The sequence below is a fragment of the Sinocyclocheilus anshuiensis genome, unplaced genomic scaffold (assembly GCF_001515605.1).
Source record: "Sinocyclocheilus anshuiensis isolate Anshui unplaced genomic scaffold, SAMN03320099.WGS_v1.1 scaffold287, whole genome shotgun sequence".
Taxonomy (NCBI): Eukaryota; Metazoa; Chordata; class Actinopteri; order Cypriniformes; family Cyprinidae; genus Sinocyclocheilus; species Sinocyclocheilus anshuiensis.
Genome location: NW_015552557.1, coordinates 265,828 through 292,717, shown reverse-complemented (window position 1 = coordinate 292,717; position 26,890 = coordinate 265,828). Strand labels below are relative to the sequence as shown.

The window sequence follows — 26,890 nt, the reverse complement described above, 5'->3', positions numbered from 1 at the left end:
CGTGTAAAAAGACAGTATAAGTCATTATAATCAGTAATTATGTCCCCACTGGATGCAACAAATGCCTCGTTTATAATGGCTTTTAATGTTTTTGTCTCATCGCTCCGGCCGGACAGGGCATCACAATATGGTAAGGGGCGTAACATTTCCGTCACACGCTTGATTATATTTGGCCAATCACAACGCACTGGATAGCTGGCCAATCAGAGCACACCTCGCTTTTCAGACCGATGAGCTTTGTAAAAATCGACGCGTTTCAGAAAGGCGGGGCATAGAGGAGAAACAATAATGTACAGTATGTCGAAAATAATGTGTTTTTTTAACCTTAAACTGCATAAACACATTTCATTACACCAAATACACCAAATAATGTTCTTTTTAGCAACATCATATGACCCCTTTAAAAGCTTCCAATAATGAGTGTGGGTGTCTGGGATCAATGTCCTGAGATGAACAAAGTTTAAATTAATCTTGATTTAACTGCAGTCAGAGGACAACAAGCAGCAGTTTCTCAAGCTCTAGGCTAATTTCCCAACCATCACAGCGTGATGTCATAAACATGTGCCGAGAAACATTAGTCAGAGAGCGCTGCAAAGGACGAAACGGGGCTGAAAAGTCACTTATTTAGAGCAGGACCATCATCAGCGTTCAGCCAGCAAGCACACACCCTGAATGGATTCAAGCATGTGATAGTGGTGTTTAAAAAAAAACAGAGCATGTTTCAGTGAGCTCAAATTTGACATCCAAAATCTGTATTCACGGATGCCTGATTATTTAAGTCAAAGGTGCAAAGCCAAGTCAGCAAGCTGCTAAATGGCTCCTTTTAAAACAGCTTCCATTAATAAATCAACCTATAAAAATTTCCAGCAACTTTAAAATTAAAATATAATTAAAATTAAAAAATTTAATCTAAATGCTCATTGGGCTAAACTTCAAAGCAACAGGATTTGAGCACCTATATAATGCCCTATTTTTCAACTTCAAGGAGTCTGAAATGCATGTGCTTCTGAGCTCACAATGCTTAAACTGTTATTCTCTGCTCTGTATACGCAAAAAAAAAAACAGGAAGTAGAAACAAAAATTACACATGAAAGTTAAACTGCTTGAATCTGCTTTTTTTATCCATCACCCATGGTTTACTTTGATTTTAATATTAACAAAAACATCAGGGTTCTCGGTTTCACCCTCTCTATTTTCAAATAAAATGAATCAGACTCTCCCTCAGGGGCCAAACAGGAAATTTAACCTTGCTGAATTTTCTAAATAAGACCACAGCCAAGGAGGATAGCTGAAATGACTTTAGACTAGACTGCGTTATGACAACAAGATCTATGATCTCACTGTACAAACAAGGTCGGACTGGAAATTAACAGTGACTCTCTACAAGGTTCAGGGCATGAACACACAGGCCTACAGTCAGAAACATACCCCCACGCTCCCTTGGGGCTCCTGTGATCAGCCCACATAATGTGCCTGCTTCACCATAGTGATGCTGTGCAATGGTTTGATGAGACTAAATCAGAAAATGCATCCCAAATCACGCACTTATGCGCTATTCTATGCCATTTTGCAATGTGTTGAGCAGTGTATTCATAGTGAAAATTCCAAAAAGAGAAAGTGTACTTTGCATGATGCACTTAACCACAAACACTTTGGGCACTCAACTGTTGCAGCTTTCTTTACCTAACAGAAAGGGAGGGGATATTAAGGCGTTATTTTAATGACAAATGTCAAGAGCGCATAATTGTAGCGCAAAAGCACATTAATATAATGCACGAGCGCGAATCTCTCCGCTCGTGCGTGGATTTCCTTTGCTCTCGCGCGCGCTCAGATACACGCTGCTCTCGAGCGGAGAGAGTGCGCGCACTTAAAACGTGTCTCTCCTCTCACTCAAACTGTGTCCTGTGCACTCACAAATCTCTCTGTGCTCATGCGCTATAGATATTAATTATTTTCGCACTAGAATTAAACGTTGTCAAAAGTTATCATTATGCACTTTTAAAAATTAGCCTAGTCTCAAAACAGATTTGTGCAGGGCCTTTCCTTGATTTTTTATTGTTGTATTTTTGTTTTAACATAAACTGGTTATTGTAGCTACTTTGTTTTACTATATCTCTTTTATGTTTGTATTTTAATCTTTTCTGCAAATGCACATATGCATCTCTTTGTAAAGTAGGCTACTTTGTATACACTGTTTTAAAAGGTGCTATATAAATAAAGCTTAAACCAATCAGACCTCCACAACTGACCGATGAAAATACTATGTGAAATCTAATTGGCTGAGTGAACTGAACCTGGAATTCTTTTGACAATCAAAGATGGATCTTTAATTTCTTTCCAGTTTAATAATATTTAGCAATGTTAATGAAATATAGCCTATAGAAATGGCTAGGAATTGGGTGCATATAACCTCTGTCCAACTGGTTGGTCTGAGCAATTTATCTAAAAACAACATATTATAGCCTATGGCTCTAAAGACTTCATATAAAACATCAATGTTATGTCATACTATGTCAGATACCTCAACTGAATTTAAAATCATTGCAATAAATTCTCAGTTGGTATGATGCAATAATAAGTAACAACTCCTCAAATCAACATCAAATGCAAAAATAGATGTAAATGATGCAAGATATAATACAATAAACGCTCTAACAGCATCGCTGTTTGGACATTTATTGGGAGTTTTTTTTATTTTTTTATCCAGTGTTTGTTCAGTTCTGAATTTTTTTTTTCATGACAATCCACTTAATATTAGCTACAAATTCAATGGCACTCTCCTCTAAAACAGTGAATATACAGTTATATGACAGTTACATTGTCTGCAAATGCATTAAACCCATAGAACAGAATGTAGTAATGAAAAATTCATTATAGTGTTATATTTGGTCTCCAAATCGGAAGTATCGGTTTAGGGAATAGTGCATCTGACCCATATCTAAATAGTTCTGTCTTAAATCAGAAGATTTAAGATTTAAGATTTAGGTGCGAAAAAAAATAATATCTATAGCGCATGAGCACAGAGAGATTTGTGAGTGCACAGGACACAGGACACAGTTTGAGTGAGAGGAGAGACACTCTCTCCGGGCGAGAGCAGCGTGTATCTGAGCGCGCGCGTCCGGTTTTGTGCGAGAGCAAAGGAAATCCACACGCAAGCGGAGAGATTCGCGCTCGTGCATTATATTAATGTGCTTTCGCGCTACAATTATGCGCTCTCGACATTTGTCATTAAAATAACGCCATAGATATCAGATTCTGAGGCTAGTTGACAAAATAGCCTTATAAAATTCACACATTACAGGGTAGAGTACATGCATTGTATACACTCTTAAAAAGGTTCCAAAAGGGGGTTTTCACACTAATGCCATAGAAGAACCATTCTGGGTTCCCCAAAAAATCTTGCAGTGAACAATTCTTAAAAGAACCATTTTTTTCTCAGTGTGAAGAACATTTTAATATTCTAAAGAACCTTTTTCCACTATAATGAACCATTTGTGGAATGGAAAGATTCCATGGATGTTAAAAGATCTTCATGGAACCACAGATGCTGATAAAGAGCCTGTATTTTAAGAGAGTGTAGTGTATAGTACGTCAAGGGACATGACTAAAGGCTCTGCTCCAAAGGCAATCCCAGAAAGAAAGACGATGTGGGCTCAGTGAAAAATCCAAGGTGATGGACAATGGAAGAAAAATCTACATTACAAAACCAATTTATTACTCACCTAAAACAATTAATAAAACGGTTCAATCTAAATTTGAGTATTTTACCCACAATATTTGCATGTACGATGCATTTATGCTTATAAGAGTGTAACACCATTATCAACACGTCTGTGAATGTCATGTGAACCTATTTGTTTGATGACTATACTGTTTCAAATTGATTACTGTGTAAACATGCAGTACACATGCATCTCGTGCATAACACAGCATTCTAAAAATGCTGTGCTCAATTTAAAAGAAATTAAACGTTTAAAAATCATCTTGCTCGTGACACAGCATACTAAAAATGTGGCGCTCAAATTAAAAGTAGTTCAACGCTCAACTGATCTTTTCTTCCATATTGTGACGTACATCCGAATGCAACCTACATATTTTATATCGTGAAATAAAATATGTAGGCTTACACTTACTTGTTGTTTGGATTTTGAGGTGTGGGCACAAAAGTTGAGGCAGATAAACATAAGCTTGCGGCATGGGGTTTGAATGGACTAAATGATTGGAAAAATAATGCATACATCGCCAGAGAGAAGTCTAGCAAGACCAGTTCACATTTTGATTAAACAATTGTTCATAATAAGATCTATAACATGCACTTCATTTCATGTCTTTAAAAGTAGACTCTTTCTGAAAACAAATGTTTGACTTACAGTTTAATATGACGCTGGTCAACATCCGCTCTGGTAAGCTCCTCCTCCTCGATGTCACTCTCTCCTCCCGAACTGCTTTCGGTGGCGTCCGAGTCAAACTGAGCCTCTGTCGCTCGCAAATGCGTGGTGCCGCTGAGATGCAGTTGATCCAGTTCCAAAGCCACCCTACCACCCTTCAAAAACCGACTCAGGTTATGTGCGTGGGTGCCCACGGAAGCGCGAGACCCTCTCCACGCCCCTGGATCCGCCCTGCGGCTAGATATCGGGGTCAGAGTGCGGTCCAGAAAACCAGCGAGTTGCTGTTTGAAATGCCGTTCCACCTGCTTGGCCTGCACCACCTGCAGCCGCTTGCGAAGACGCAGCAGGTGGCCTTCGATGTCCGTTTGCCTGTGTTGGCTCTGCTGAGCCCGATCCCAGAGCAGAGCCTCCAGGTTGGAAGTCGAAGGGGATGAGTCATCATGGACTGGGGAAGAGCTAAGGGACGAGGGACAGTCGACGACATTGTTACTGTTTGTTTCGACTACCATTCCACCAACGGGACTCTCCGGTTCTGCGTTAACCTCTGCACTTTCAGACAAAGCCGTGAGCTCCCTTTGTGATGACACGCCTTGAATGCTTGGTGTCAAATTCTGTTGTGGCTTCACATCGCCGTTCTGTCCACCGGTTGCAAAGGTACCAACAGACTTCGAGGACACGGATAACAGTGCTTCCCCATTGGTGGAAGGCTGGTTGCTGTCTCCATTCACTGTGGCCACACTGCCTTTCTCAGCCACGGCGGCACTAGGTACGGCCACTTTCTTGGAGAGTCCGTTCACAGGCACCATGGTACTTCCAGCTCCGGTACCGTTGACCAGACTCTTCAATTGACCTCCAGTCAGCTCAAGTGCGTGGCGCTTGCGCAGCAGGAAGTCGCTGCCTGCAGCAGCGCTGGGGAATATGGAGCTGCTCAGCAGGCCGTGGCTCTTCAGCACCGACTGCTTGATGAGGACACCTTGCAGCTTCAGTGACTCCTTGACTTTGGTTGACGAGGGCAATGGTTTGACATCAGAGCACAAGTAAGGTGCCAGCTTGCCCAGAGACGGGGCTTTAGACAAGGGGTCCTGCTCCTGACCCTTGACACTGTTATAATGGGCGAAGTTCTGTCCGTCGTCGGCGTTGATGTGACACTTGCCGTTGGTGTGGCTACCGGCAGAGTTCGAGACTGAGTCGGAGATAAGGATGTTACTGGCGTTGCTGTTGTTCTCGGTGCTGCCGGGGGACAGGGTGGATGAGGGAGAGGCAAGTTTGAAGCGGATGTGGCGGGCTTCGGCTGGGGCGTCAGTCAGAGCGGGCGCCATCGCAGCCATGCAGGGCCAAGGAATGGACACGGCAGCCTGCACCTCCAAACCTTCACTCCAGCCCACCTACACAGCCTGGCTACAAAGGGGGGAAAAAAAAGATTTAGGAGACTGCAAATATACACAATATTTTGAAGGTGAAGACAAATAACAAGAGTTTTCAATATAACAAGAGTATTCAATAATCTTTAATCTCCAACCTGCTGGAGATACAAGCCATTTAAACTAGTGCACATCATTTCTAATATTTTCACTCAAGCAGAAAAGCAGTTTGCAGCCCACTGCACTTCTGTAATCTTCATATTTATGACTAAAGGGTGGGGCTTATTTATTCATTTATCCACATAAATTGTGTAAGATCATTATGACTAGGAGTTTTCTTATCTTAAATGTTTTCTTACAAGACCAAGTTTCAGCAAACTTTATTTTGCGGATCAAAATTTGGAAGATAAATAAAATGCCTAAACCATAACTGCAATCTCTGTCTGATATTCCTTCTCCAAAATTCAGGCCAGCAGGCCTTCAACAAGATTATTTTTTCCCTAACCTATTCATTAAACTTTAACAATAAGCAGCCAGTGAGACAAGCTATTTAGTCCACTTACTGTCTGATAATGAAAATAGGCATTGCACTTGTGTAATCTGCCTATTTAAAACTGAAACAGGATATTCAACGGGTGGGTCTTTTTTATTCATTGTTTCCACATGAATTGTCTAAGGAGCGTTCTTATCTTAAAGGTTTGCTTACAACAGTCCATTTCGAGCTTCACTTTTTTTTTGAGGCATTCATGAGTAAAATACCTGAAACACAACTGCAATCTCTGCCTGATAATCCTTTTTTCAAAATCCATGCCAGCAGGCCTCCAATAAGATTAGTCTTTGGGATAGGGAATATTGTTTTGGGAGGGAAACTCTTTGGAATAACTTGCAGTGTCGAATCGTTCACAATAAGACCAGGAACATACATTAAAAAATAAATAGGTCAATTGTGATGCCATATTGATTTTTATTTTAGTATCAATACTGGATAAATAAATATAAACACATATCAGAAGATAACTACTGATAACAGAGTAAGTGGACACAAACAGAAATTTGCATTATCAGTATTTCTTGGACATTAATTTATCTGCCCCAATGCTCTTCACCTCAAAGTAAAAAAGGGAATGAGAACTCATTGACCTGAACTGAGCGGGGACCATTACCATAGTCGTTAGTAGGGAAAGACCTACTCTATTCAAGCTTATGTAAGAGCAAGCCTTCTCAATTTCCCCTCCTCCTCTGGCCTCAGCAGACCATCTGTGTCAACGGAATTAGGAATATGCCTTTAGGCCTCAACAGATAAGAGACTATCTCTTCATAAGTGCATGTAGATGGTTCAACTCATGAATTACCACGTTACAAATACCCATACCTCAACTCCAACAAACACAGCTGTAGAGTATTTCACTACTAACAAAATATGTCAGTGGAGTCCAATATCAAAGGAGGTATACAGACACACTGCCACAAGAGGGTGAAGGATATTTTACTGATGATACATTACTTGCCAGCAGTTCTGCATGAAAAGTACACTCAATAAGTAACTCAATAAATTAACATTAAGCTAGCTTTTATTTGTCACAATACTACCAATGGTGATAAATGATATTTGTTTACGAACGGCTGCAACTTCACACAAAAGAGATTTGTTTGTTTTAAGGTCTTTTTGAAATGCCTTGTGAAAACACTTTATAAAGTAAATATTTTATTAATAAGGTTATTATTAGCAGTAACTGTCAACTGCATGACATGAAAAGGGATGGTCATGTGATGAAAACATGGTGGTGCCCATGAGGGGGCGACCCGCTCCATCTACAATATAACCGCTTTTTTCTTCTTCTTCTTCTTCTTCTAGCACACTGATATTTTCATTTCAAAAAGTAATGTTCGGTCATTTTAACTAGCAACAAATTAATGTAATATTTAATCTGAAACATTAAAACAAAACGCTGGGTGTGTTCTCAGGGAGTTATCGAGTTTGTCAAATATGTCAAAGTAGTAAACATGGGGAGCGGCGAAGGGAGCGGAAAGAGCGCAAACATTTCTGCGTTCGCGCTGGTAATTTCAAATAAAATCAAATAATCGCGCGTTTTCTCAGCATGACTGCTATAACAAGTGAACTTAATACAGGAAATACCGGTATAATACACGCTTCGGATCAATAATAGGTTATACGTATTAGGTTAACGTTAAATCAGTTTATAAAATCTCACACACCAATGCCTAGCTACTTACAACCATAACGCACTTGTGCAATTTTCCGCGTTAGCAGCATAGACTGTATAAAAACATGGACGTAGTGTCCGTGACGTAACCCGTAGACTTCCGACGAGCGTTTTGAAGCCTAAAGTAGGCGGAGCCAGCCGTCGCCATCTTGGCAGCGCGTCACTCCCGGATAATCGAAAATGGGCAAAGAGGCGTGAGCTGGTTGCTGAAACCACGCCCACCTAGCTCGACGGTGGTGACAGCAGCGGCAATCCACCTGTCACTCAAGTGGCCACGCCCTTAATTATGCAGAACTTTAAGGCTTAATATAATTTAAACGGATGAGTTATAAAAAAATTCACCCCCTCACAGTTGTCATGAAGGGCAACATTAGCTATATAGACCAAAATCATTTTTTGAACCAGGCTGTAAACATGTTTTTTTCTGCTGTAAAGTTGGGCATTTTAACATGGGGAGTCTATGGGACTGACTCCCTTTTGCAGCCAGCCTCTAGCGGCCAGTTGATGAATTACAGTTTAAGTCACTTCCATGTTGGCTTCACGAGAGAGCGGGAGGTTGCCGCCCGGTTAGCAGGCATATGCTGAACAGACCACATGAACATTCATACCACTTCCGTGGCGTGCATAAACGAAGGAGCGTTTCAGCTCAGGCTCGAAGACTAACGTTAGACGTAGAAGCTCATTAAATACATCGTATGGCGTTTTAATGCATTGCTGCTAAATGTCTCGCAAGCCTCATACTGTAAATGGGAGCATTGCACATGTTTAGCATGCTCTCAAACGGCCTTGCTTACATTTTAACCAACAATTTGAACGAGAACCGGTTTGAAACTGATAAGGTAACTTAGTACAAACTAAACGAGGCTGCTAGTTGTAGATCAAAACATGAGGAAGATATATAAGTCCGTTATAGCTAAAATAGGGAGGGAATTAATAAATAAGCGCGCGTATGAGTTTATTGCGTGAGAAAGTACTAGATAGTAATCTGTTTTAAAGCAAACATACGAGCCTTCAAACCCCCATAAATAAAATGATACATAAAAATTATTGTAAATACAACAGTTCCTGGTAATATGAGTTAAACTGGAATCTCAGGTTTGCAGGCTTAGGTTTATGTAACATAAATGCTGCTGCTGCTCGAGATCGTCCACTAACAAAGAAAAAGGAGGAACCTACCACGTGACAGGCGCGCGATCCGAGGGAATTTCGGCAACTATTCCACCACAATCGCACAATATTGTCACCAAAGCCCGAAATAAGCCGTTTGGTCAAGCAGCCCCGCCGCCTTTGCCATATCCGTGTCCGCTTCGTGAAAAAGACCCCGGTTTCAGGAACCCTTTTCGTTATCGGCTCCGGAATCACGAAATGGTTGATACTAGACAACACCTTGCCGCTGCTGTCCCCTTCAGTGGATTATGGATAGCAAATGTATATTTTTTCTGTATATTATGAATCGATGTTTTGCTCGGATACGAGTTCTTTTCATATACGCCTTTATTTACAGATTGGAGGTGGCATGGACCACCGGTTTCGAGATCATTTTCTCATCGTTGCAGGGAGAAACGCACGAAAGATGGCGCCTCGTTCGTCTCCCTTGGATTTGAGGCTGACAAATACAGATGCAGAGTGTGTAGCGACTAGCGAGAAGCCTGTAGGCGGGAGACATTCTCACGCCCGCCGCTAGAGTGAACGCAGAACAGCTATTCACCGGCCGGCCACTAGAGGGGGACCGCGAACGCTAAACCATGTGGTATAACGTTACTTGATATATTTCGCCAAGCTCAGCCGTGGTACCAAAAGAAAAGTATTCGAATAAATATTTTAAATAAATTAATTATTTTAAATATTATCTTTAGTTATTCTTTCTTGTTCTTATACATAATTACAAAATTAATTATGCTCATTATTCTAGGTTAATGTCAAATTACTCACAACAGACTTCGTGTTCTTGACAGAACTCCATAGCCATCTCTATATCATGTTATATAATACTGTCTTAGATTCTTTTTTTTTTCTTATTTCTAGACACTGAAATTAGTTTATTATACTTTATTACTAATTTTAAAACCCATTAATGTCAAAATATATATTTAAGAAAAAGCTTCATTTGACTTTTTTTTTTTTTTTTTTTGTACATAATATCAGCAAATTTATTTATTTATGTTTTCAAGAATTATAAATACAGCCAGGGGTTACATTAGGATAAACAAAACATAATAATAATAACAAAAGGTAGAAATAAAGTCGCGTGTGTGTGTGTGTGTGTTATCTGCGATGTTGATAGTTTTCCTTTATTTTGTAGTTTGTGCTTGTTCCTACTGGCTCTTGTAAAGCTGCGCCATCTAGTGTTTGATTGTAGTCTTTCCTATATGCCTTATATTCGATGAAGTCAAAAATAAAGGGATAGTTAATAAATGAAAATGTTGCAGCATATTCACCATCCTGTTAACAATAAAATGTAAGACTAAAAAGGATATGGAAATTATATGGAAAATACATATTTTACACACACACACACACACAGAGAGAGAGAGACTCAAATGGTTAGGAATTAAAAACATTAAAACATTAGTTTACAATCTTAACCCCTTGTTCACACTTAGAAATGAATATTTACAGCAGACTTGCTGGATCTTGATTTGCATTATAATGAAACAGAAACATTGCAGGTATCTTGAAAAATCATACCAGGAAACAACATGGAAATATATGCAGTATGTGCCTTTCAAAAAGGTACATTCTATTCTATTCTAATTTCGCCCAGGTCACCTTTACTATATCATGACACTTTCTGCAGCCTGTTTCTCCTCCCTCTCTTCCTCCTCCTTCCCGCACAGACTGGGAAGTAATCCTATATATATATTAGTTTTTCACCCTGTACTTCTTTAAAGGCTCTTCTCAGCTCACAGAAGCCAGAAGAAGTTCCTGCTCAGTGCAAGGCTCCCAAAGATGAGCTGGACAAATGGTGAGTCATATTTCAGTAAGGACATAGTACATTAATGCAACATTGAATATCGAATACTTTAAATATCTGGTGCTGTTGCATGCTTAATAGCTCAGCGTGAATTTGTTTTTAGTTATGCACCATCATATCATAACAACTCTATGTACAGTATATAGGTTATGAGTAGTGGTTTGTGAATGAAACTATTTGAAAGGCTAGTTAAAATGTGTGTGTTGGATACTAAATGACAAGACTGAGCACATGGTGCCGGGGGGAGCAGGTTTGGGAAGTGATGATGCAGGTGGAAAATGATCCATGTTAGTCATCATGTTACTAAGTTAAAGCATGTGGCTGGAGCACACATTCCCCTTGGTGCTTGCGCTTGATATCGACAGAGCTTTGGAGATACATGTTATGATAGTTTCCGTCATTTTCCAGCATTGTAGGCTTTCACGCACAAATGATTAACCTCCATCTATAATTGTGAACAAAGCAAAGTGCTCTCTTTCTAGGTCAAAAGGTCAGAGGTCAATGCACTCACACAATGACACAATAATGTGAACTTTACGGTGAGTTGCACAAGTTGTGCCATTTACAAGAGAAGCGCTATCTACTTTATGACTGTTTCTCAACTTTTTTAGTCAATAGCACTCATTGTAAATTGAGGTTATCATTTGCGGTGCATCACTTCTGGGTTGTTCGCTTACACATAAAATACAGCATTTGCCAGTTGCATTACATTGCATTATGTATTAAATTCATTAAGTTATCATTCAGAGTACATTTGAGATTACAAAATAAAATTAAGCAAAGGCTTGAGTCTTTGCATCATGAATATGCATGATTGCATACAAGTCCAAATATAATTATAAACATTTCTCATATTTGAATGCAAAATTACGAGCAATATGCCAAATGCCAAATTTAGCATGAACTTTAGTAATGTATATGTGTGATGTAAATATAGCCTGGTTTCGAATAGAGAATGGAGGTGTGCTCACAGCTCACATTTCATCGCCTGTATTGCAATGTCTGCGTTATTTATGAGGGTAATAGTTGCTGTAACGTGCAAATCTGGTCAAGATTTTAAAATCACCTAGTGTGCAAGAATGATCCTTTTTATTAGATTTTAGCACTTGGACAGTGAGATATTTCAAACTAGCGCTCTATGAAGAAAATCCAAAAATGAAAATTTGTTTAAAATGTAGTCACCCTCAGGCCATCTAAGATGTAGATGAGTTTGTTTGTTTATCAGAACAGATTTGGAGAAATGTAGCATTCCATCACTTGCTCACCAATGGATCCTCTGCAGTGAATGGGTGCCGTCAGAATGAGAGTCCAAACAGCTGATAAAAACATCACAATAATCCACAAGCAATCCACATGAATCCAGGCTAAAATATGAGTCCTCTATCCATAATATTGCTTTCTCCAGTGAAAAGTACTGAGATAAAGTACTGTTTATAAGCCAAAGCAGTCCAAAACAGCTCTAAACAAATATGTGGGTGGGTTTTGATGTGAGAGGACAACAGGGGATGGACGTTTTCACTGGAGGAAGTGTTATTATGGATTATGGACTTGTATTTTGGCCAGAAGCGACAGTTTTTGGTAAAAAGTATGTTTCTCACAAAAAGCTTTTCACAAGTTGTTAATTGAATGACTGGAGTGGTATGGATTATTGTGATGTTTTTATCAGCTGTTTGGACTCTCATTCTGACGGCACCCATTCACTGCAGAGCATCCATTGGTGAACAAGTAATGTAATGCTATATTTCTCCAAATCTGTTCAGATTAAGAAACAAACATGTCTACATCTTGGATGACCTGAGGGTGAGCAAATTTTTAACAACTTTGATTTTTGGGTGAGATATTCCTTCAATGAGGTCCTAAAGGTGTAATAATTTCTTTAAAAATATACAGTTCGAAGTAGTTTTAGTTTGCTTATACCATGTCACACTGCAAGACTTACCAAAGTATTTAATGCCAACTACCTTATCTTAAAAAAAGCATAACTTTGAAGGCTCTTTCATGTGATGACGTAACAACACCCTTTGACTCCAAAGAATGTGGCCCCTTTGATCTTGACATGAGATCAGTCATCCCAAAAAAATCAATGCACAGCAGAATCATAATATCATAGGTGTACACTATTTCTTTGTTAGCACACTAAACACACTGTTTATGTGTCCAGTGTTCAGGGGAAGGGTGCAGAGGGCTGTAAGGAGCTGCTGGAAGCTTTTGAGGCCTGTGTGAAGGGGACCACGGCAGCCTCGTGAGGGGACATGGATTTACATGTAAATATCAAATACTGTTCTACCTGATTTATTCCTAATTTTGTTATGTTTTTTCATTGTGACTTTTATTCTGTTTGAAATGTATCTGCAGTTTAATGTAGCACAGTTTACGGAGCGTTTCATTACAGTATTGTGGAGCGATTGTTTGTATATTTGTCTTCTGTCTGGATGAATGCATTGATTTGTTGATTCTGATTATTTTTACTGTTATTTTTAACTTAGGTCTTTCCTTTCTGGGTCCTCCAGTGCCCTTGCTTTCCCTCACATTGCACTGGACTAAACCATTTTATGGACAGTGAAAGGGGTGCAAGAGCTGGAAAGCAGTGGAATTGTTTATTTTGATCCTGGGAAGTTGTTGTCCTTGTTGGTGTCCCTCATGTTTACTGTGTTATTTGTAACAGTGGAAGAAAGAAGAACCCAGTTTTATTATTATTATTATTTTCCAGATTTCACACTGTAATAAAACAGTGCATTTCATTTGATTTTTAATAAATTACTATCAATAACCATGACAATTAAGAGGCAGCCTATACATAACTGTGTTCACTAAATAACTGACACTAAAGAGCTTCATAATATTTAATTGCATGCAATGATTGATTGACCTTTAACTGCAGTGGTCTGCATACTTGCTAACTTGTGCCAAGCACATTGGCAGCGCTGCTCATGTGGTTTCCTGAAAGTGGGCCTGTAAACACAGCAACTGACTGTCAGCACCATCTATTGAAGAAATTCTGATGGTGTTGACAAAACCATTTTCATACTTTTCATCCCATGTTAATCATGCATGCATGTCATGTAGGTTTTATAGTATCGCTAGCAAGGGCCTATATAAGATTAGAAAAGGGTTCACATAATTGTTGTATTGGGGGTTATAGGCACAATGATGCAAATGAATAATAATAATTATTATTGTTAATATAAAAACTCGTATTTAAAAAAACTCATATTCATCTAAAAATATTTGCACATTCAAATATTTGCAGTTTGTATCACGGTTGTGACAGAAAAGAAAATAAGCACAATGACATAAAACAACAACAATATACAATAAAAATCATTAAGATACAGATAAAAACGATAAACTCATACCAGCCTGTGTGTGAACTCGTAAATTATTAACACTTTGTTGAACTGGTCAAGTATTAAAACTTTGATATTGTTTTTTATTTTAATTTTTTTTTTAGATAGTTTATTTGTGTTGTTATTTTTTTTAATGTTGACCAAAAGACATGAACGCTTAAAGTAAAAGATACATTTAAAAATGATTATAATAAAATAAAATAATATTTTTCCCATGACCTAAACAATTTGGATACACATGGTGTTTTGTTTTTTTTTTGTTGTATTTCTTTGTTTATTTATTTATTTCCGAGTTCTACGTATTTGGTACTTGAACACACACACATATATATATATATATATATATATATATATATATATATATATATATATATATCATTCCACCATCTGAAAGCATGACTGTATCGTACTCTTCTCTGAGGGACAGACAGATCTGTGGCGCGAGGTGCAGTGGGGGAGTGTGTTTGGGAGGTTGGGTTGATGATGATGATGAGGAGGAGGAGGGTGTGGGACCCGGATGTTGATGCGAGGAACCAGAACGGAGAAAATAACGCTTTACAACGCAAATAAACCGTCAAGACACGCAAAACATCAGCGATCAGTGCGCAACGTATCAGTCACCATAAAAAACATAAAGCCCCTTCCTCAAAAGTGCCCGGCGGATGCGAGCGTGCGCTGGACCGGACACGGCGGAGACGAGAAGGATGAGGATGCTGCGGTCCGTGCGGCAGGATGGAGCTCAACATCAGCAGCAGAGATGAAACAGATCCGCTGCAGTGATGCAAGAGGATGCAGAGCGACCTGGATCTCCTTACAGTCACATACGCGATCGGACTGGTCTTTTGGGTTGTCTTGCTGAATGTGAAACGGGAATAGATTTACCTATTTGTTTGTTTATTATTCAATTGTAAGATTCTGCTTCCTTTACTTGGGATTTAGGCCTAGCACAAGTGTACTGAAGGCTTGTGTTCACTTATATTTCACAAACACAGTTAGGTGGAGTTTCTAAATGGTGTTTTTGTCATGAGGTGATGTCCAGCTGGTAGATACATCTAGAAGCAGGAGCTTACTAACAGGACCTGGCTTTCTGTAATGACATGTACTGGGAACGAAAAGTCTGATCGATTGAGAAAATTGGCAAAGCTATGAATTAGACCGAAAGAGTTCAGAACAATAAATGGGCCCATATGACCGATTTTAGGGAACAACGAGCTCAGCATGGATATATTCCCAGGTTGTTGCAGACCCTTGGGAGACTATTTTAGAAAAACTCAACTCAGAAACGGTACGCTGTGAAAATATTGCATGCAGTAGCAAGTTTAACAGGCCGCCACTATGTCTAAGGAACTGTCAGTGACCCAGGCAGCTCAGTATGTGGGGCCTTATCGACTAGAGAAGACTCTCGGGAAAGGCCAGACCGGTAAGGACATGTTTACGTATTAAATTGTCTGTGATTTCTACTTTTTTCAAAGCGGTCATCACTGATGAATTGTCTGCGATGTCAATAGGTCTGGTGAAGGTCGGGATTCACTGCATCACTGGTCAAAAAGTAGCCATCAAAATAGTCAACAGAGAAAAACTCTCAGAATCTGTTTTGATGAAGGTAAAGAAAGAATAATAACATATATTTTTTAATGCTATAGGCCTAGTTTTTGTAAAGTCTCAGTCGCTAATAATAATTAAAATTGATATTAAATCTGCAAATGAAATGATAATATTATACCTGTCAAAAGTATCATGTATCACTATGGTATGATTACCATATTCCAGTGTTATTTTAGTATCACTATTATAGGCTTTATTAATATTTTGAATAACTTTTTATATTTTCTGTTTTCATTTTAATTTTAGTTAATGTTTTAGTAATTTAGTTGTATTTTTGCCATTTTTATTAGCTTTTGTTTCTGTCTATATAATTTTAATACATTTTTATTTCAGTTTTAGTTATTTTACATCTAGTTAAACTAAATGAAAATGATACATGTTGATTAAAAAATTTGATTTAAAATATTTTAATTTCAGTTAACATTTATTTTATTATTTTATTTAACTTTTTAAGTAACAAAAATTTTTTTTTTTAATGGTTTTATTTAACTTTAATAACCCTGCCATATTCATGTACTATGGTATTTACATGCCATTCCAAGGCCAAAAAACAAACAAACACAGGAACACTAATAGTATATTAATAGTGGTAAATATTATCTTTTCTTCTTATCATTCAATCAGGTGGAGAGAGAAATTGCTATTTTAAAACTGATTGAACATCCACACGTGTTGAAACTCCATGATGTTTATGAGAATAACAAATACCTGTGAGTTACCACACTTTTACATGATTTCTTATAGGCTTTTTCAACACATTGTTTTTCCTGCTTGTCATTTGTCCCTTCTTAAAACCTTTGTTCCACTCGTTCTCTGGCTTCATTCATGCAGATATTTGGTTCTGGAGCATGTTTCAGGAGGAGAGCTGTTTGACTATTTGGTGAAGAAAGGCAGACTGACACCTAAAGAGGCACGAAAATTCTTCAGACAAATCATATCTGCCTTGGACTTCTGTCATAGTCACTCTATATGGTAAGACACACACACACACACACACACACAGACAGACAGACAGACAGACAGACACACACACACACAATTCTTAATAAAATAATGTAAATTAGAATGAGAAATAGCATAGAACAAGTCCCTGGGGTAAAGTTTTGCAAGCTCACATATTTTGAGAAGCTTTCTGATTTTCAATTTGGTTGAAGGTGATTAAAATCAAAGTATGTGCAAAGTGGTCCCACACTGACCGCATCACAGATGAGATTTATTTATACTGTAGATCATATTCTAAAAACAAAAATAATACAGGATAGTACAGCATTTGCTGGTGGCTATTTTGAATAGGTGTTCAATTGTATTTGAATATGGTAACAAATACCATTTGAATATGGCCTTTTGCCCCTTGCTTGGAGTCATTTTCTCATTTACATTTACTTGATTTTTGAAAAAAACTTCTATTTAATTTCCTTTTTCACAAATTGATGTTGCACCTTCAATATAACTAAACTAAAATAATAACTAATAACTAAGACTAATACCATAAAAACATTGTTACTTGAAATAAAATAAACGTTAACATAAAATATAAAAAAACAAAAATTAATTTATCTTTTTTTTTAGTTTAACTTGAAGTACTAAACTACTCAAATATAAATAAATAAACAACAACTAATAAAAACTATAGACATATTTAATAAAAACTAATAAAAATTATTTAAAAAACTAATTACTAAATTACTAAAACTAACTCAAATTAAAGTGAAAAAAAAAAATGTAATTTAAAATAATAATAATAATAAACTATAATAGTATATCAATGACACTAAAATAACACTGCATCATATATTTCAGGATAGGAAAAAATTACATTCCCCTTAATGGGATCTTTTAGTGACAAAAACCCTACAGACACAGTTATTGATAACTGTTTTTAACATGATTAGTCCCTCATATTTTCATATGTGGTGGTTCTAGCTCTAGTATCTTAATTGGGCAGATACAGACAAGACAAGGATGAGTGAAGAATTCATATTTTGACACTGTACATCTTCCAAAGTATGATTCTGTAGAGGGTTGTTGGTGAACGCCGTGTTCAGAGCCGGTTGTCCTCTGTGCTCTTGTAGTCATAGAGACCTGAAGCCAGAAAACCTCCTGCTGGATGAGAGGAACAATATCAGGATTGCAGACTTTGGCATGGCCTCACTACAGGTGGGAGACAGTATGCTAGAGACAAGCTGTGGGTGAGTATTGTGAATGCGTGTGGTTTATAATGCTGTTTGCTTGCTTTATTGCACTTCAAGCTGCATGCATTGCAATATGAAATGGATAATTCTGATAATGCATGATGATTGATCAATACAGTTTTCCAGCTGTGTTAAAGTACACAATACACATTATATGAACACTAAAGCCACACTTAAAAATTAATGAATGTCATTGAATTAGATGGCAAAATATCATATGCAGCTACCATATATCACTAGGCATTTTTTTACAGATGGAAGTTTATAAATTAATTTGTTAAATAATGTAAAAACATTTTGGCTTGACAAGTTTGACTGTTTTTACTGTATTTACTATTTACTGTTAACATGTTTTAGCACTGCTATATTGTTTTAGCATTTGGCTAATGTTAATTTAACATGTTCCTAGCATGTTTTAGCACATTGTTTACATGTTTTATCACATTGCTAGAATGTTATTTGCATGGTTTAAGCATGTTTTGTCACCTTGTAAGTTTTAACATTTAGGTGTTGTTGACATTTAGCATGAAGCTCGCATGTTTTACTTTATTTCTTGCATGATTTAGTATGTTGCTTGCATGTTTTTATATATTGCTACCATGTTTCATCACGTTGCTAGCACATTTTAGCTTGTTCCTAGCAGGTTTGAGCACTTTCACCATGATTTAACACTTAGCTAGCAGGCTTTAGAATGTTGCTAGCACATTATAACATATTGTAGCATGTTTTAATACCTTAGGTTTACCGATTTGTTAAGTGTTGTTACAATTTTTTATCATGACGCTAGCATGATCTAGTATGTTGCTAGCATGTTTCTACCATGTTTCATCTCATTTTTAGCACATTTTATACTGTTGCTAGCATGGTTTAGCACTTAGCTAGCAGGGTTTTGCATGTCCCAACATGTTTTAACACTGCTAGCCTGTTTTCACATTGTATTATGCATTGCTAACATTTTTAACATGACGCTAGCCAGTTAACTTGTTACTAGCATGTTTTTTTAGCATGTTTTCATATATTGCTACCATGTCTCATCACATTGCTAGCACATTTTAGCTTGTTGCTAGCATGTTTTCACATTGTATTAGGCATTGCTAACGTTTTTAACATGAAGCTAGCCCGTTTTTGCCAGCATGTTTTTTTATTAGGTTTTTCTATATTGCTACCAGGTTTCATCACATTGCTAGCACATTTTATCTTATTGCTAGCATGTTTTAGCACTTATCTAACAATAGCATGTTCCTAGCATATTGTAACATGTTCTAGCATGTTTTATCACCTCGTCAGTTTTAACATTTTGTTAAGTGCTGTTAACATTTTTAGCATGAGGCTAGTGTGATTTAGTATATTGCTAGCATGTTTACATTGCTACCATGTTTCATCTTGTTCCTAGCACATTTTATCTTGTTGCTAGCATGTTTTAACATATAGCTAGCATGTTTTAACATGTGCATGTTTTAACATGCTTCTAGAATGTTTTAGCACTTAATCTAGCAAGTTTTAGCATGCCCTAACATGTTTTAGCACTGTTAGCATGTTTTAGCATTGTATTAGGTGCTAGCATGATTAAGCTTGTCCTAGCAATTTTAGCATGTTGATAGCATGTTGATAGCATGTTTTAGCACACAAGTCGGAACAGCCTAAAGGTCTGGTGGTCAAAGCTTGAAAGCTCTAGGTTGCATTAATTTTTAGTAATTTAGTCTCTGAAGAAGAAGAAACTTGAATAGTAGATCAGTATACTGACTTGTCAAGCCAACATAATTATGCACAACTTACTTAATTAATTATTAATTATATTTTCAGTTTCATTTAACCTCTTAATCTCAGGGGCATATTTTTTTTTTTCGCCTAAATGTGACATACCCAAATGTTAAAACAGCTATGTTATTTTAAACAAATTATACTCTCTCACACCCTTCCATACTCTGTTTTCCCAAACTATTTGCAGATCTCCTCATTATGCATGTCCAGAGGTTATCAGGGTAGGTCCAAAATGTAACCTTTATGTTTTAGAGCATCATTCTGTCTGAAAGTGAACCATTTACCATATTACTACCTTTGGCTTCTACTTTAGGGTGAGAAATATGATGGTCGACGGGCTGATGTATGGAGCTGTGGAGTCATACTCTTTGCACTGCTAGTGGTGAGGAAATCACTCTCTCAGAGAGCATTATACTTTCCCCCACTTATCACTTATTAGCCTACTCATTTTTAGCTCACAGCAAATAACTGAAACACACCTTGCTTGTCACTACCATCTGTGTCTTTGTATCTGGGACTTTCTGTCCGCTGTCCTCAGGGCGCGCTGCCCTTCGACCATGATAACCTGCGGCAGCTGCTGGAGAAGGTGAAGAGTGGAGTGTTCCACATGCCCCATTTCATCCCACCCGACTGCCAGGCTCTGTTGCGGGGCATGATCGAGGTCAACCCTGAACAAAGACTCACAGTGAGGGAGTACTGTGATTAAGCATCAAGCATACTGTGGTGGTTCGATAACTAAAAACATGTCCAAATTTAATTAACTTAAAGGGGTCATATGATGCGATTAAAATGTTTCCTTTTTGAACCTTAAACCGCATAAACACATTTCATTACACCAAATACACAAAATAATGTTCTTTTTAGCAGCATCATATGACCCCTTTAATATAAGTTTTATGGATTTACTTTAGGTCTATGTTTATTACTTTTGAAACCATCTCTGTTTAAAACTTTGTACGATTGTATGGTTTTTGAAAGAAGGCTCATGCAAAAGAACGGTTTTCTAGTTGAATATAATTTCAAATGCTCTGTCAGAGAGCATTATACTTTCCCCCACTTAGTCAAGTTCTGCCTTAAAGTGCTACAAATTAATAAAAAGAACACAAATTACAAAAAAGCACTTCATCTACAAATCATTAAATACCATTCAATGTAATGATTTGTAGATTACATTTAATAGATTGGTTTGTAACAGGTATATGTATATGTATGCATGTTTGATCTGAGGTCTTGCTGCATTTACACTGCTTTGATCAGCATTTTGATCAGTCGTTTCAACTGATTCAGAATTGCGAAAAGCTTAATTTCTCCCATCACTAATCTTATAGCATTATAGCGCCACCTGCCTGTGAACAGACTCTACTAATCACACCATCTGTTGTCCTTCTGCAGCTAGAGGCCATCCAGAAACATGCCTGGTATCAGTAAGTACTGGTTGTTTATGTTGATTATTTGTATTCTCGCTATCACTGCCGTCAATCTACAGAGTTTGAGTGAGAGCAGCATATTATGTGTGTGTTTATGGCTGCATTTCATAAATAGAACTGTATTTATATTGAAATGTTATGAAATGATTTCAGCTTGCGTCTTTCATAACAGGCAAGATCGCAGATGATTTGTGCAAGCAGCTTAAGTTCATATGTGTGTTTGTTTGTGTGTGATGAAGAGCTGGACGCAATGAGCTGTGTCTGGAGCTGCCGCCCCCGAGGCGCGTGAGCATGGGACGGGTCATGTCTCTGACAGAGCTGGACCCAGATGTGCTGGACAGCATGTATTCTCTGGGCTGTTTCAGGGACCGGGTTAAACTGGCCCAAGACCTGCAGTGTGAAGAGTGAGTGTAACATCAGCACTTTTGCAGCATTTCTATTCAGAAAATGTAAAAATTGAGGTAATCTTTAACCCTGTAAAGCCTGACATATGAAATAATAGACAGGAAAATCTTTTTCTTTTTTTTTATTGAACAGTGTATTGAACCTTCTAAAAATCTAAAAACTAAAAAAGTATATATGTTATCATTGAGTATCATATTTGATACATCAGGATTTATGGCTCATAGGAGAATATGGAGCTCATACTCAAAGAGGAAAAAAAACTCCTACATTTTATTTAGAGGCCCAAACTGATCCAAAGTATGCAATTGCTGATATTTATATGGCCAAAAAGTAAAATTAAATTCTGATAGCTTGTGATATACGTCAATGAGATCTGTATAACAGTATAGCAGACTTCTTGCATATAAATATCAGTTGTCACTCTATATTTCCCAATAATATGTCTCAGTAGATGATATTTAAATGGTTAGTTTTATGCTGAATTTTATTGTGGGGGAAAAGCATATAATGCAAAGCAATACAGTGATGACTGAGAGATGAACAAATAAACAAACACCTGATAGATTATATTTGCTACTGATATTTTAACATAATTTTTCTAAAAAAAATAAAATAAAATGTTTGGATAATCAAGTAATCCTAAATTGCTTCAGTCCAAGTGTTAATTTTGAAATATTACTAAGATATATATATAAAAAATATTCTTATGTTTACTTTATAACAATTTAAAGATTTCACAGCAAAAAGCTCTGGTGCCACTGTGTTTTTACAATTATACTAAAAGGCCTTTTACTTGCCATAAAAGTATGATCTATCAATCAGACAGCAGAAGGCTTTTCTTGTGTACAATTTTCAGCAAGGTTTTACTCATTGATAGTTCCTATGCCTTAGAAATTTGTTTATCAAATATGATACAATAGGCTTCAGGGTTAACATTGTTATTCTCACTTCTTTCTCTCGCTCTTTTCCTTAGAGATAACCAAGAGAAGATGATCTACTATCTCCTGTTAGACCGTAAAGAGCGCTATCCTAGCCATGAGGATGAGGATCTTCCTCCCAGAAATGACATTGGTATGTGTCTTTTTCCCTGGAGTGTTCATTAACACAGATAAATAAATCTACATCTTCTGTTTTTGACAGGTTAACATGTAGTGGTCAGCATCTGTTAGCCACTCTCTTGGTCTGCAAATTAGCAGAAGAAGATTTTTAAGTTACTGTTACTCTTATTAAACTGTGTGGCCTGTATGTATTACATTTATACATTTGGCAGACGCTTTTATCCAAAGCAAATGATTGCATTTTCAGGAATAAAGTTACTTTGTCAAATATGCTGCAACTTATATAATACAAATAAAGGGATAGTTCACCCCCAAAAAACTTCTGTCATCATTTACTCACTCCTATGTTGTTCCGAACTTGTATGCATTTCATTTGTTTCTGGAACATGAAAGAAGATCAAACAAAGAACAGTTGCTGTTCCTTGATTTTCATTATATGGACAAAATACAATGGAAGTCAATGGGAGCTGTAACTGTTTGGTTACCAACATTCTTAAAAATATCTTATTTTGTGTTCTGCACAAAAACGTCAGTCATACAGGTTTGGAACAATATGAGGGTGAGTAAATGATTTTTCATTTTTTGGGTGGCTTCTCCCTTTAAACATCAAGAATGCAAAGTGCACACAAAACATATAATTTCTAGCGTTGCTAACTTGACATAGCTTACAAATTTACACAGATCAGTTTATGTTTATTTTATAATTAACTTTTTCATTCTGTATAGAAAGAAGATCAAACAAAGAACAGTTGCTGTTCCTTGATTTTCATTATATGGACAAAATACAATGGAAGTCAATGGGAGCTGTAACTGTTTGGTTACCAACATTCTTAAAAATATCTTATTTTGTGTTCTGCACAAAAACGTCAGTCATACAGGTTTGGAACAATATGAGGGTGAGTAAATGATTTTTCATTTTTTGGGTGGCTTCTCCCTTTAAACATCAAGAATGCAAAGTGCACACAAAACATATAATTTCTAGCATTGCTAACTTGACAGCTTACAAATTTACACAGATCAGTTTATGTTTATTTTATAATTAACTTTTTCATTCTTCTTTTCATTCTGTATACCATTAAATTTGAAGGATTTTTGTGGAGTGAGTGGAACGAAAATACATGTTGATACTGTTTATATGTTTGTAAACATTTTATTTACAGTCATTTTACAGGTGTTTTTTTCTCTCAACAATGCAGTTTTGATCTGCTGTGACTTTTTCCGGAAAATACAGTGCATTTCATTTATTTGGTTCTTTTTTGGAATCTATAATTCCATGAACAGCTTTTAACAATCATGGAATCTTTCTATTCCACTAAAGGCTCTTTATAGTGGAAAAAAAATTCTTCACATTTTTTACATATTCTTCACACTAAGATAAAAATGGTTCTTTTAAAATCTGTTTACTGAAAGGTTCTTTGTGGATCCGATAATGGTTCTATGGCATTCGCTGCCAAACCCCCCTGTTGGATTCTTTATTTATTTAACCCTTTAAGTGCCACCCCCCATTTTTGAATATAGATGTGAAAGTGCACTATTCAAACTTAAATTGTTATAATTCATGAACGCTTTGGAATACAGACCTACGGTTGGACTCTTTTTTTTTAAGAAGACAATCTGCAGATTATTGCAGAAGTGGAATCATTTCAAAATATTAAAGTATCAAAAAGTTAAAGAAGTTTAAATTTACTGTAAAGAAAATGCACTGTGCCATTTTTATTTTATTTTATATAAAATAAATATTTTTCAAAATATTTTTGAATCCAAAATTGCTATAAAATGAAAGCCTTATGTCTAAATCAGTTATGTTCCAAATTTGAAGTTGATATAATAAAATTGAGGTTCCTGAGAGATTTTATTTAGGGCGTTATACCACAAACAGCCACCGGGTGCCATCAAAACTCCATTGAATTTTATTTATGCATTTTTCTGTAACAAATGTCTAAATATCTCTGTCAATATTACTTCTTAATATGGAATCGTGAAACTCAGAACTTTCCGACGATATGTATTTTGTCAAGATTATAAAAAGTTTTGATTCTAAAAGACCATTATACATTTTGTAATATGACACCTGACTCCACCCACTAAGGGGGAGGAGAACGCCAAAAGATTTTAAAGTACCATTTCCATTGTAAGGCAATGTCCGATTTCAAAATGGTTTTCACAGGATGAATTTTGAGGTTTTATGCTTTTAAATGATGTGTATGTGACAGAGAAAAAAGACAACGAAAAAAAGAGCACCAACAGGCCCACCGGTGGGCCGATGGCTCTTAAGAGGTTAAAAGTGTATAGATTTGATCAGTTATATATTTCCTGGTAACTGAACTCACAACCTTGCTGTTGCTAGTGTTGCTATACTCTACTGTTTGATCTACATGCACACTACTCTGCATACTCTGTGTTTTGTATTTCTATATAGACCCTCCACGGAAGCGTGTAGACTCACCCATGTTGACCCGTCACGGCCGCTGCCGGCCAGAGAGGAAGAGTCTGGAGGTGCTGAGTGTGACGGAGCAGGGCTCTCCCACACCCCCGCGCAGAGCGCTGGACACCTCCTCGCACAGCCAAAGGTACACATGCAGTCATAAACACATTTTCATGCATATATGGAACTTTGTAAATATTGATTTAGCACTACTGACTCTTGACTGCCACACTCCTGCATAGATCTCGATCTGTAAGTGGAGCATCAACGGGCCTCTCGTCTAGTCCTCTAAGTAGTCCCAGGGTAAGTGCCTGTCTGCTAACCTTTTTTTTCTACTAAAGAGATGAGTCACTCAGCAGCAGTGTTGTCAAAAATAAAGATTTTTTTGATCGAGAAATGTTTGAATACTCATTTTCCCGCAGTATTGATCGACCAATACCAGCTACAATTTCTTACTCTCTCTTCTCTCCGACAGTGACTTGACACTCACCGCAGTGTGTATTTTAAATAAATAAGTATATAGTCTGTTGTGCTGCGTTTCAGAGTGAAACACCGCACTATGTTCATTTACACACGAGCATCTCACGTTTTCAGCATCTCAGAGCAGCTCGGTTTACAGTAAATGCAGCAAACTCCATCTCTGCATGTGCAATGTGTGCCACTTTGATTTCCCATTTGCATAATTTCCAACATTTTTGTGGACCGATAATTACATAATTTTACTAGAATTGTAATGAGAAGTGTTTGTAAACCTGTTGTCACAGAAGTTTAAATGGCTTCCCTCAATTCCACCAAAACCAAGCTTGATAGTTTGCCTCATGCAAGTGAAGATATTAAAACATAAATATTGTAATTTCACTGCAGTGTACAGTTAAATAATTAATATAATTCTTATGAAATATTCCATTTTTATTTACAAAGTTGTTTAGTTAATGTTAGTTAACTAATGAAATCTTATTGTAAAATGTTACCAACATTTGCATTTTTAGATGAATGTCTTAATTTGGAACTTTTGTTAGTTATTTTTCCAAAAGCATTTCTGATATCTGTGTTATTACTCAAACATACTAGACTGAGTTAATATGAACATGCACATCATTCAGTCTTAGACCCAAAGTATACTTCATTTTTGTGTGCGTACACTAGTGTATGCATACAGTTAAACGCGTAGCCTTTCAAAGTATACTCCGTTTGATAGCGTGCGGGAACACAGGTGGTCGACACATGGACTTTAGAAAGTTTCTTCATTATCCAGCGTCCACGCTATTTTTCTCCAGAAGTTATTAGCGATAAAAATATCTTTGTACTCTTTTAAACTAATATAAACATAGTATCTAATAACTCTCTCACACAACCGCTTGTCAATGCAAGCGTCTATTGTTGCGGTATTTTGTTGTTGTTGTTCTGTCTCTTTAGTTCCATTTTCTACTGTGAAATAACGGCCCGGGCCAGTGTTTCCACCTTGTGGAACAACTGATTAGTGCAAAACAAATTCAATGTGCATGTGCGACCTGTGTATACAAAGTATGTGCGGTTACAAAAATCGGGTGGTGCGCAGTACGTGCGTACTATGGTGATGGAATTTGCATCATGTGCACTGTACGTGGACCCGCACGTACGCGTAAAAACCAAAGTGTATTTTGGGCTTTAGACACACACACACACACACACACACACACACACACACACACACACACACACACACACACACACACTCTCACT

At 37.2% G+C, this 26,890-nt stretch overlaps 2 protein-coding genes and 1 long non-coding RNA gene across 6 annotated transcripts in view; 2 read left to right on the top strand and 1 right to left on the bottom strand.

Moving 5' to 3' along the window:
• kansl1a (KAT8 regulatory NSL complex subunit 1a) overlaps positions 1–9,484 on the bottom strand; it is a 27,813-nt gene extending 18,329 nt beyond the window's left edge. For 2 of the 4 annotated variants that reach the window (XM_016455210.1, XM_016455213.1), the window contains exons 1-2: positions 9,151–9,484; positions 4,371–5,782 (exon numbers count right to left, since the gene is read on the bottom strand). In XM_016455210.1, the coding sequence (XP_016310696.1) occupies positions 4,371–5,716 (1,346 nt within the window). In that variant the 5' untranslated portion in view covers positions 5,717–5,782; positions 9,151–9,484. Of the gene's footprint in view, positions 1–4,370; positions 5,787–6,508; positions 6,698–9,150 lie in introns of those variants that run through there. The other 2 variants (XM_016455211.1, XM_016455212.1) reach the window with 2 other exon arrangements.
• A 1,000-nt stretch (positions 9,485–10,484) lies between these two features.
• On the top strand, positions 10,485–14,084 carry LOC107664613 (uncharacterized). The gene is made up of 3 exons (XR_001631476.1): positions 10,485–10,939; positions 13,110–13,212; positions 13,435–14,084. It is a non-coding gene; the product is annotated as an uncharacterized LOC107664613 (long non-coding RNA).
• A 710-nt stretch (positions 14,085–14,794) lies between these two features.
• The window catches only part of LOC107664601 (serine/threonine-protein kinase BRSK1), an 18,113-nt gene continuing 6,017 nt past the window's right edge, over positions 14,795–26,890 (top strand). Inside the window, 13 exon segments of the mRNA XM_074186919.1 lie at positions 14,795–15,715; positions 15,804–15,898; positions 16,525–16,610; positions 16,732–16,872; positions 17,973–18,089; positions 20,041–20,074; positions 20,167–20,235; positions 20,392–20,538; positions 21,246–21,277; positions 21,520–21,684; positions 22,659–22,756; positions 25,163–25,313; positions 25,411–25,471. Coding sequence (XP_074043020.1) covers positions 15,631–15,715; positions 15,804–15,898; positions 16,525–16,610; positions 16,732–16,872; positions 17,973–18,089; positions 20,041–20,074; positions 20,167–20,235; positions 20,392–20,538; positions 21,246–21,277; positions 21,520–21,684; positions 22,659–22,756; positions 25,163–25,313; positions 25,411–25,471 — 1,281 coding nt within the window. The 5' untranslated portion in view covers positions 14,795–15,630.